Consider the following 12,019-nt stretch of genomic DNA (forward strand, 5'->3'; position numbering starts at 1 on the left):
GACTTGACAGAGGGGAATGGAGAAGAGGAGACCTTGTTGACATAGTGCTAACATTTGGTCATGCATTAGATGGCAGGCATTGTGTTAGGTACCTACATGTGTTATTTAATTTTTACCACAACTCTTTAGTCTTGATAGTATCATATTTATCTATGGCTGAGGAAATTGCGGCCCAGAGAGGTAAGGTAACTTTCCCAAGGCAGTGCAGTAATTTGCACTGGGAGTGGAGCCAGGTCTTTCTTAAATTCCTGACCTTGCCCATTTCATCCTGTGGCCTCCCAGGAGAGGTATGAGGTAGAATCTTTGGGACTAGGTGAATGGCTGGTGTGGAAGGTGTAGGAGGAGGAGTGGAGACTTCCATGATTCTTCCTGGAGTGAATGACTGGATCGATGGTGACAGCATCAACCCAAATAAGGAATTTAGTAAGTAGAAGAACAGGTTAAAACATACTCCGTTTGATTATTTTGCAAACATTCAATTTACACACACTTTGTTTCTTTTTTAAGAAAAATTAAGCATACCTTTACCTGTATGATTTCTTTTTAACAAATAATGCAAAAATATGTACATATGTCTAATCTTTGTTTTGGCATGTATTTATTTTCCTTATTAGAAAGTTACATATAGGCTTTTTTCACTTGTAAACACAGATGTAAAAATCAGAAACTAAAATACATTACGACTAAAAAGGGCTTTTAACCAAGAGTGAAAGATTGGTTCAAAACATAGAAAACTTATCAATGTGTATAATTCTCAAAATATATAAAGAAGAAAGAAATTGTGCTATCTCAGTGTTGCCCCCCAAAAGCGTCTGATGATGGGCAACCCCATGCGTGAATAGAAATAGAATAGAACAGAATCCCCTTAACCTGATGAAGGTTACCCACAGAAAACCTGCTAATGGAGAAGTGCTTAAGCAAACCTATTAGATGAATAGGACAGGGAGGGCACTATTACCAGTACTATTCAGAATTGTTCTGCCTCTTATTGTAGCCAGTGCAATAATTAAAGAAAAGTAGTGAGGACCACAGACATTGGAAAGGAGACTACACATTCATTTGCAGACAATACGATTGCAAGAGAATCAACTGACAAGTTATAAGAACTAATAAGAGACTTTATGAATGCCTGATAATGAACTTAAAATGTGCACAAAAGCTATAAAATGTTAACTAGAGGATATAAAAGACCTAAATAGAGAGATACTACATGTTCATAGATGGAAGCTTTGATGTAGTAAAGATGTTGATTTATACCTAATCTGTACTTCAGTGCAACCTCAATCAAAATCCCAGGATTTATATTGGGATTTGACAAACTGATTTTAAGGTTCATTTGGAAAAGCAAATATATAAGAATAGCCAAGATCAATTTGGAAAAATGAAAAGGAGGGGGGATTGCCTACCAGATGTCAAAATATATTTTAAAGCTGTAGTAATTAAAACATCTTGGTTGTGATACAGAAGTAGACCAAAAAATCAATGAATAGAAACTGACTGCTGTATATGGAAACTTAGTATATAATAAAGGTAGTATTTGTAATCAGTGAAGAAAGATGGATATTTATCCCCTGCCTAGGCATTAAAAAAATGATTAAGGACCCTACCTCCTACCATTCACTAAAATTTCAGACAGATTAAATAAGCATGAAAAACAAGATGATGAATTTATTAGAAAAAAAATGGATTATTCTATGACCTTGGGGGTAGAGATGGCCTTCTTAAAACACAAAATGTGCAAGTGCCATAATTTGCTGAGTTTGATGTATCTATGTGAGAAACTAGATTCCCCCTCCCCCCAGAAAAATTATAAATGGGTTGAAAGGCCAGTAAAGACTGGGAAAAACTACTTGCACTTACAAGGTAGACAGAGGATTAGTTTCCAGAATATATGAAGAACTCTTACAAGTCAATGAGAAAAGGACGAACCTGCAACAGAAAAATGGACACATTTTGTAAAGAAGAAATTTGTAAAAAAATAAAAGGAAACATATATGGCTTATAAAAATGTGAAAAGATGCACATCCTTTTATTCAAGGAAATTAAAACAACAACAGAGTATCATTTCCATTCATCAAGATGGCAAAAAGTAAAGGGTTTGATAACAAGTATTGGCAGTGATGTGTGCCTACGCTGCCAGTGGGAGTATAAAGTCATGTGCAGTCACTTGGTCAAGCAATTTGATGTGCTATCTATTGAAATAACAAATGTATGTCTTCTATTGACCCCGCAGTTCCACTTCTTAAAATTTGTCCCAAAGAAACCCTCTCATGCCTGCAGGAGGAGGCATTTATAAGGGAATTCACTGCACTGTTATTTATAGTAGAAAAACACTGTAAACAACCTAAATGCTGTCAGTAGAGAGTATATAAATGACGTTTGGTATATCTATACTCTGGGTTACTACTTAATCTAAAACAATGGGGGACATTCATATTACTTACTGACATGGGACAATCTTTGAGACATCTTGATGGATAAAATTGCAGAGAGGCTCATAAACTGATGTCGTTTGTTTAAAAAAGGCACAAAATGATAATATATATATATAATGTATATATATAATACATGTGTGTATATGAATATACACATTATATACACATATATACATATACACAAAAGAATATACACCAAATTGATAACATCGATTACCTCTGGGGAGGGGCCTAGAATTGGGAGGTGAAGGTGGTAAAAGCCTGTATCTGTATATTTAAGGAGAATCTATTTGTGTTAAGAATTAGTAAAAACTAATGCTATGTGTAGAAATTAAAAGAAGCAGGAAAAAAACCGATCAGGCAATTGCCATTAATATTTCGGCATATTCCATCTAGGTTATTTTTTCTATGTATTTTTTTAATGTTTCTGATCTTTTGAGTGTGTTTTAAGTTATACAAGTAATATTTCCTTGTTAAAAACAACTCAGGTAAAAAGTAAAAATCCCCTTCAAAGGTCACTTTTTTGCATAACTTGGTGTTTATACTTTAGCAGCTTTGTTTTTCTGCACACGTATCATTATTTAAATGTGCATTTTAAAGCATTATCATTTGATTATTTTAAAATATCATTCTCTTACATATAAAAGTCTCATTTTCTTTTTGAATCATCATTGTATACCAGATACTGCATGTGTTTTATCCATTATTCAAGTCCTCGAGTTGGGTAGAGCTGTGAGTAGCCCCATCTGTGAAGTGGAGATGATGATGCCCACCTCACAGAGTCTTGGGGATCAAGTGAGACACTGCCTACATGGGACTTAGTAGGCAGGGCCTGGCATGAGGTAAGTGCTCATCAGATGTCTTACGATACTCATTATGAGCAGTGCAGCAGCATCAGCGTCAATTTGGAGCCAAAAACCCTGATGCTCTCAGATATTAAGCCACTTGCCCAAGGCCTAAAATCTGGAAAGTCGAAGAACGTTCTGCCACTCACTGAAAACAAGGGGTGTCGGGCACTTGGAGAAACATGGTATGAAGGTTGTCAACCACGGGCCGAGAGACTGTGTCCAATTTTTGTTGATTGTGACCCCTTCTCCAAGCATTTTTGCCATTCTCAGTTGAACTTACTTTCTCTTCTTGTGCCAAAGGAACATACAGGCCCTAGCCCCACTTAATAATCACACCTAGTTTTATGTGAGTCTGAGGAGCTTTTTGCCACAGCAAAGGTGTTTTATTCCCTTCTCTTTCTGCCTGTTCCAGATACATGCGGGAGAGGTGGTGGTGCTCCTGCCTATGCGGGACACTCAGAGAGATGGCCCGGCCTGGGCCCCTTGGGAAAACTGCTGCGCACTGCTGGGGAGGGGAGGGGAGGGGAGAGTGCGGTTTTCCCACTTCCTGCATGTGGCGGCAGGGGCTGGAGGAGTCTGAGGTTGCTGAACTACATCTCTAGAGCACAGAGAAGTCCAAGTATGACAGTGTCCAAGGATCCAGACTCTGGTCCCCTTTTCTTCGCTGTGTGGGCATGTGTGTTGGGTGAGGGGCTCTGATTATTGGTTACAGGTCGCTTCCCTTCATTTTACTCTTACAACGCTCTCATGGTTAATCAGATTAGCAAAGGTAACTGAAGTACGTGGCATAGTTTCTTACTTGGTTTGAGGTGAACATTTTGAACTCCACTGTCATGACGGGGGGGTCTTGGGTGTCTGTGGCCCTGCAAAGTACCCACCTCTCATGTTGAACTCCCAGCATGAAGCTCATGATCACTATCAACCTTTCCCTCCGCACCTCCAGCATTTATGGGAAGTGGGGACGTGGTAGAGGAGAGCACGGCTTTTGTCATTTCTCTCCATCAAAGGAGATGTATTTATTCAATGAATCGGACCTGAGACCAGTTCCGCCATCCCCAAGTGTGCATTTTGGGTTATAATACTAACACTGATTTTGGATAATGGCCTTTGGAGACTCATTTTTTGGTTGTTAGTGAGAGGATCATATAATGTATAATGATTTAAAAGAAACATGGGGCTTCCCTGGTAGTCCAGTGGTTGAGACTCTGCGCTTCCACTGCCAGGGGCACAGGTTCGATCCCTGGTTGGCAAAGTTCCTTTTAAAGGAACTTCTCTAGGCAGGAAACACAAGAGAAGAAAAAGACCTACAAAAACAAACCCAAAACAGGGACTTCCCTGTGGCGGTCCAGTGGTTAAGACTTCACCTTCCAATGCAGGGGGTGGGTTCAATCCCTGGTTGGGGAGCTAATATCCCACATGCCTTGTGGCCCAAAAACATAAAATGGAAGCAATACTGTAAGAAGTTCAATAAAGACTTTAAAAATGGTCCACATAAAAACATGTTAAAAAAAAAAACCCAAAACAATTAAGAAAATGGCAGTAGGAACATACATATCGATAATTACCTTAAATGGAAATAGATTAAATGCTCCAACCAAAAGACACAGACTGGCTGAATGAATACAAAAACAAGATCCGTGTATATGCTGTCTACAAGAGACCACTTCAGACCTAGGGACACATACAGACTAAGAGTGAGGGGATGGAAAAAGATATTCCACACAAATGGAAATCAAAAGAAAGCTAGAGTAGCAATACTCATATCAAACAACAAAAAAAATAGACTTTAAAGACTGTTCCAAGAGACAAGCACACTACATGATCAAGGGATCAATCCAAGAAGAAAACAACAATTGTAAATATATATGCACCCAACATAGGTGCACCTCAATATACAAGGTAAATGTTAACAGCCATAAAAGGGGAAATCAACAGTAACACAATAATAGTGGGGGACTTTAACACCCCACTTACACCAATGGATAGATCATCCAAACAGAAAATTAATAAGGGAACACAAGCCTTAAATAACACATTAGACCAGATAGACTTAATTGATACTTAATGGACATTCCATCCAAAAGCAGCAGAATACACTTTCTTCTCCAATGCACATGGAGCATTCTCCAAGATAGATCACAACTTGGGTCACAAATCAAGCCTAGGTAAATTTAAGAAAATTGAAATCATATCAAGCATCTTTTCCAACCACAATGCTACAAGATTAGAAATCAATTACAGGAAAAAAACTGTAAAAAACAGACACATGGAGGCTAAACAATATGTTACTAAATAATCAATGGATCACTGAAAAAATCAAAGAGGAAATTAAGAAATACCTAGAGAAAACTGACAATGAAAACAACAATCCAAAACCTATGGGACACAGTAAAAGCAGTTCTAAGAGGGAAGTTTATAGCAATACAATCCTACCTCAAGAAACAAGAAACATCTCAAACAGCCTATCCTTACACCTAAAGCAACTAGAGAGAGAAGAACAAACAAAACCCAAAGTTAGTAGAAGGAAAGAAATTGTAAAAATCAGAGCAGAAATAGAGACGAAGAAAATAGCAAACATCAATGAAACTAAAAGCTGGCTCTTTGAGAAGATAAACAAAATTGATAAACCTTTAGCCAGACTCATCAAGAAAAAAAGGGAGAGCATTCAAATCAGTAAAATTAGAAATGAAAAAGGAGAAGTTACAATGGACACCACAGAAATGCAAAGAATCATAAGAGATTACTACAAGCAACTTTACACCAATAAAATGGACAACCTAGAAGAAATGGACAAATTCTTAGAAAGATGCAACCTTCCAAGACTGAGCCAGGAAGAAATAGAAAATATGAACAGCTCAGTCACAAGTACTAAAATTGAAACTGTGATTAAAAATCTTCCAACAGGGACCTCCCTGGTGGTGCAGTGGTTAAGAATCTGCCTGCCAATGCAGGGGACATGGGTTCGATCCCTGGTCCAGGAAGATCCCACATGCCGCCGAGCAGCTAAGCCCATGTGCCACAACTACTGAGCCCGCGTGCCACACTACTGAAGGCCATGTGCCCTAGAGCCCGTGCGCCACAACTACTGAGCCCGCATGCTGCAACTACTGAAGCCCACGTGCATAGAGCCCGTGCTCTGTGGCAAGAGAAGCCACTGCAATGAGAAACCCTGTGCACAGCAATGAAGAGTAGCCCCTACTCGCCGCAACTAGAGAAAGCCCGTGTGCAGCAACGAAGACCCAATGCAGCCAAAAAAATTTTTTTAAATAAATAAAAAATTAAAATCTTCCAATAAACAAAAGTCCAGGGCCAGATGGTTTCACAGGTGAATTCTATCAAACATTTAGAGAAGAGTTAACACCTACCCTTGTGAAACTCTTCCAAAGAATTACAGAGGAATGAACACTCCCAAGCTCATTCTACAAGGCCACCATCGCCCTGATACCAAAACCAGAAAAAACCATGAAAAAAGAAAACTACAGGGCAATATCACTGATAAACGTAGACGCAAAAATCCTCAACAAAATACTAGCAAACCAAATCCAACAATACATTGAAAGGATTGTACACCATGATCAAGTGGGATTTATCCCAGGGATACAAGGATTCTTCAATATATGCAAATCAATCAATGTGATACACCACATTAACAAACTGAAGAAGAAAAACCGTATGATAATCTCAATAGATGCAGAAAAAGCTTTTGACAAAGTTCAACACCCATTTATGATAAAAACTATGTCCAGAAAATGGGCATAGAGGGAACCTACCTCAACATAATAAAGACCATATAGGACAAACCTACAGCAAACATCAAAATAAGCAAATGGGACCTAATTAAACTTAAAAGCTTTTGCACAGCAAAGGAAAACATAAAACGAAAAGACAGCCCTCAGAATGGGAGAAGATATATGCAAATGAAGCAACCAACAAGGGATTAATCTCCAAAATATACAAGCAGCTCATGCAGCTCAATATCAAAAAAACAACAACAAAAAAACCAACCCAATCAAAAAATGGGGGGAAGACCTAAATAGACATTTCTCCAAAGAAGACATACAGATGGCCAACAAACACATGAAAGGATGCTTAATATCACTAATTATTAGAGAAATGCAAATCAAAACTACAGTGAGGTATCACCTCCCACGGGTCAGAATGACCGTCATCAAAAAATCTACAAACAATAAATGCTGGAGAGGGTGTGGAGAAAAGGGAACCCTCTTGCACTGTTGGTGGGAATGTAAATTGATACAGCCACTATGGAGAACAGTATGGAGGTTCCTTAAAAAACGAAAAATAGAGCTACCATATGACCCAGAAATCCCACTCCTAGGCATATATGCAGAGGAAAACATAATTCAAAAAGATGCATGCACCCCAATGTTCATTGCAGCACTATTTACAATAGCCAGGACATTGGAAGCAACCTAAATGTCCATCGACAGAGGAATGGATAAAGAAGATGTGGTACATATATACAATGGAATATTACTCAGCCATAAAAAGGAATAAAATAGTGCCCTTTGCAGACACGTGGATGGACCTAGAGATTGTCATACAGAGTGAAGTAAGAAAGAGAAAAACAAGTATCATATAATATCGCTTATATGTGGAATCTAGAAAAATGGTACAGATGAACTTATTTGCAAAGCAGAAATAGAGTCACAGAGGTAGAGAACAAAGTTATGGTTACTAAGGGGAGAAGAGGGGCTGGGATGAATTGGGAGATTGGGATTGACATATATACACTACTATGTATTGCATAGATAACTAATGAGAACCTACTGTATAGCACAGGGAACTCTACTCAGTGCTCTGTGGTGACCTAAATGGGAAGGAAATTTAAAGAAGAGTGAATATATGTATATGTATAACATTCACTTAGCTGCACAGCAGAAACTAACACAACGTTGTAAAGCAACTATAATCCAATAAAAATTAAGAAATAAAAATAACAGGAATATGCAGGATGTGTGTCATGCTGCTCTACAATGTGGGTTTTTAGAGAGCAGTGACCCAACTCTATTCTGTGCTTCTGGCTCTTCACATGAGTATTCAGTAAGTAATATCATTCATAGGCAGCGAGATTTAAGATGGAGAAGATCCATTTCAGGTCCCAGATGATGTCATACGACTCCTGAAATACGTGAAGGCAAACCTTTTGGAAAATGCTGGGAATGTTGCCTTAGAGATTCAAGGCTTTGGTTTTAGCCTCATTCCTATTAAGTTCAATCCACAGGAAAAATGCCACCCCCAATAATCATATTCTTGTGGTCCATGAGTGAGCAGAGTATGCTTAAGACTCAGATTCTTTAACAGGACTAAGGCAAGTGATAAGGATAAGATTGTGGGTGCTTCTTCCACCCGTTTCTCACTTCTTGGGAAATGAGAGCCAGAAAGATCAAGGGCTGTCATCTTCAATCCTTTTGTTGTTAAATCCCATTTAGTGAAATACAAGAATCCCATTTGATTTCCTGATCATTGCCCCTTCCCCCTCCACGTAACCCCAGTTTTGTGCCTTACGCCGTCAGACTGTACCTCGCCTGCCTCCCCACCTGCTTGTTGTAGGGCCAGTGCCAGTCCCCCTTGTTCCTTGCAAACTCACATCAGCTCCTGGCTCAGGCCAGTAGTACTCCTGTCGTCATTTGCTCTAGGCAAGCCTTCCGGTACCATGGGGCCTCGCGGTCGCTGGCCAGCTCAGCGGTCTCAGCCACCTGCTCCTACAGTCACACTGTAGCCATAGTTACCATCAGTAACCACATCCTCGTCCACAGCTTCGTCTCGGCATCATGCCTCTCATTCATCAACCACTGCCTACTGCCGTTCCCTTTCTCTCCCTCCGGTGCCCTCTCCCACAGCCCTTCAACCTCACAAGACTCCGCCCTCATTGACTCCACTGTCTTCTCACTGCCCCTCCCCTAACCTAATCGAGATTTTCTGGTCCTCCATTATCATGCCTTTGTATGACCCTCACTTACCACCCCCAAGCCCCCAGGTTTAATTCCACGCTCTGCCTTCTCCACACCTGCCCTGAATAGCTGCATGGCTGCTTAAGAACATGTTGACCGACAAAGCTTTAGTTCACGACTACTAAGCTCAAGTGAGTTCCTAACGCTGCCCTGCAGTTCTTTCACTTCCCTGGTTCCTATTTCACTGAGAAAACCGGGGTCATCAGAAGACAGCTTGCTTCTGTTCCGCCACAGTGACGGTGGTGAATGAGCAGTGCCCCTTTCTGCGTCTGTCCTCTAGTCGTGCATCCACCCCGCCTCTCGAGCTCCGCCGTAGCAGTCAGCCTCTCCCTCTCCTGTGTCGTCTCACCTCCCCTCTCCACTGGATCATTCCCAGCAGCATGTAAACGTGCTGTAACGTCTCCCATCTTGACCATCCCACAGCAGTTGTCCCATTTTCCCTTTACAGCAAAGTTCCTTAACAGGATTATACATACCCTCTTTTTTTCCGCTTTCTCTCTTCCCATTTTCCCCTGAACTCTCTCCAGTTGGGTTTCCATCCCCATTATTCTACTGAAATGGGTCTGGTCAGGATCACCAATGGTTTCCCTGTTGCCAAAGGAATATGATTCTCTGTCTTCAAATTACTTAACCTATCAGAAGCATTTGACCCAGAGATTGACTTGGCACTCTCCTACTTGCAAACACGGTCTTCATTTAGCTTCCTCAAGCTCCGCTGGCAACTCATCCTGATTTCCTTTGCTGGTCCTTCCTCATCTTCTTAACCTTTCTACTCCCTCGATGACCTCATGCATCTCACAACTTTAAATGACTACTAGATGCCGTGGACTCCCGACTTTATACAACAGCCCAGATCTCGCCCACGAATCCTGTGTGCGTACATCTAACTGGCTACTCTCCATTAAGATGGTTAATAGGCATCAACTAATAGATATCTCAGACTTTAACATGTCAGAAACCAAGCTTCTGAGCTTTCTCTCCAAACCTGGTCCCTCCTCAGTCTTCCCCAGCAAAGGAAAGAACTCTAGTTGTCCATGTGTTAGGGCCAAAAACTTGGGAGTCATCTCTCTTTTTCCTCTTATACTCCACATCCAGTCCATCAGCCAGCCCTGTTTGTTCCACCTTCAAGGTGTATCCAGTGTCCAGCCTCACAGTCGTAGCCTTTTTTACTACTACCACCTGGTCCGAGGCACCAGCATCCCTCACCTGGATTATTGCAGTAGCCATCTAACTGGGTTCCCTGCTCCCACTCCTACCCCACTACAATTCTCCACCCAGCAGTCACAGTGATTCTTCTAGAACATAAGTCAAATCCCGTCATGCTTCAGCTTAAAACCCTCACTCAGAGAAAAAGCCAGTTTCCTGCTGAGGCATACAAGGCCCTAAGTGATCAGCCCCTGCCACCTCTGTGGCTTTCTCTAACATCTCCCCTCACTCTGCAATAGCCCCCTTGGTCTTGGTTCTCTTCCTGATACGTGCCAAACATAACACCTCAGGGCCTTTGCACTTGCTCTTCCCACTGCTTGCAATGCCTTTTCTCCCAGTTATTTTTATGGGCTGCCCCCTCATTTTGGTCAGATATCTGCTCAAATGCCATTAAAGAAGCCTTCCCTGCTCGCCCTGTATAAAATAGCAAATGCCTGCCCCTGCAGCACTCCCTGTCCCTCGAACTCTACTCTTAAAAAATCTTTTTCTAGTCAGTCTCCTAACAGGCTATCCGCAGTATGTAGCATTGTGCTGCCGCTTAATAGGCCAGCACAAGTATTTCTTGAATGAAAGAATGATTTTAGGATTATATTTGAATCTTAAAGCAAAGCTTTATAGGTTCTTGAAGCTCATCCCTTAGCAAAATAGACCGGATAAATTCTAGACGCTTTTTTACTTGAAGGACAGTCATCTAGATTTGTATACTAATATGGACCTGGCCCTGCGGTAATCGGCCAGCAGTCCTGAATGCAGATGTGCTTCAAATGCAGTTGAGGAAATGAGATTAAAAATCTTGTTACAGTTGGTGTTTATTCGTCTGAAGCTGGTCGCTGCCGCACCTGCCTAGGCATGCAGCTGACAGCTCTCTTCGCTGTGCAGTCCCTGTGTGTGCCTGGAGGCCATCGTGTACCTCGTGCGACAGCTTTTTTACAAGCTGGAAAAAAACCGCGGTGGTGGGTATTCGCAATAGGCAAGATAAGTGTCCTAGACTGTCATCTGTTTCTGTTTGAACTGTCCCTGGAAAGCCGAGTAGAAAACTGCATAGCGAATTCTACAACTGTACAAATTACAGCAGGATTTTTCCCCCACTTGCCTTAAGACAAAGTTACTTGTTTTAAAAGTGATTTAGAAGTGAACTTGTGGTGACATTTAAAATTATACAAATTGAAAAAGGCAAATGGTGCTCTTTTGCCTGCATTGGAATTATTTATCTTTCAGTGTTTGCTTTAGGAAAGCATGAGGAGGAGGAAAGAGCATTGACTCTGAAGTCAGACAGCCCTGGGAAGGAAGGACATACACACTGTCACCGGCGTGGAGGTGTAACCTTGGGCAAGCGGCTCGGCCTCTCCAGGTCTCAGTCTCTTGTCCTGTTAAATGGGGATAATAACACTAACCGCACAGGATTGCTCTGAGCTTCGGTAGGATGGCCTAGCTCTGTGCCTGGCACACACATACTCCATTTTGGGAAGAACTATCGTGTTGCTATTTTCACAAAGGAGACTATTCATCCCAATTAGGGACAATCTAGACAGATGAGATTATCCTGCATCAAATGCTG

General features: G+C 41.1%; 1 protein-coding gene across 2 annotated transcripts in view; it reads right to left on the reverse strand.

Moving 5' to 3' along the window:
• Window positions 1–12,019, reverse strand: part of STEAP3 (STEAP3 metalloreductase) — a 97,017-nt gene that overhangs the window by 12,179 nt on the left and 72,819 nt on the right. Inside the window, exon 5 of one of the 2 annotated variants that reach the window (XM_007169261.2) lies at window positions 1,861–1,929. In XM_007169261.2, coding sequence (XP_007169323.1) covers window positions 1,903–1,929 — 27 coding nt within the window. In that variant the 3' untranslated portion in view covers window positions 1,861–1,902. Of the gene's footprint in view, window positions 1–1,465; window positions 1,930–12,019 lie in introns of those variants that run through there. The other variant, XM_007169260.2, reaches the window with a different exon arrangement.

Source organism: Balaenoptera acutorostrata, chromosome 8 (genome assembly GCF_949987535.1).
Source record: "Balaenoptera acutorostrata chromosome 8, mBalAcu1.1, whole genome shotgun sequence".
Classification (NCBI taxonomy): Eukaryota; Metazoa; Chordata; class Mammalia; order Artiodactyla; family Balaenopteridae; genus Balaenoptera; species Balaenoptera acutorostrata.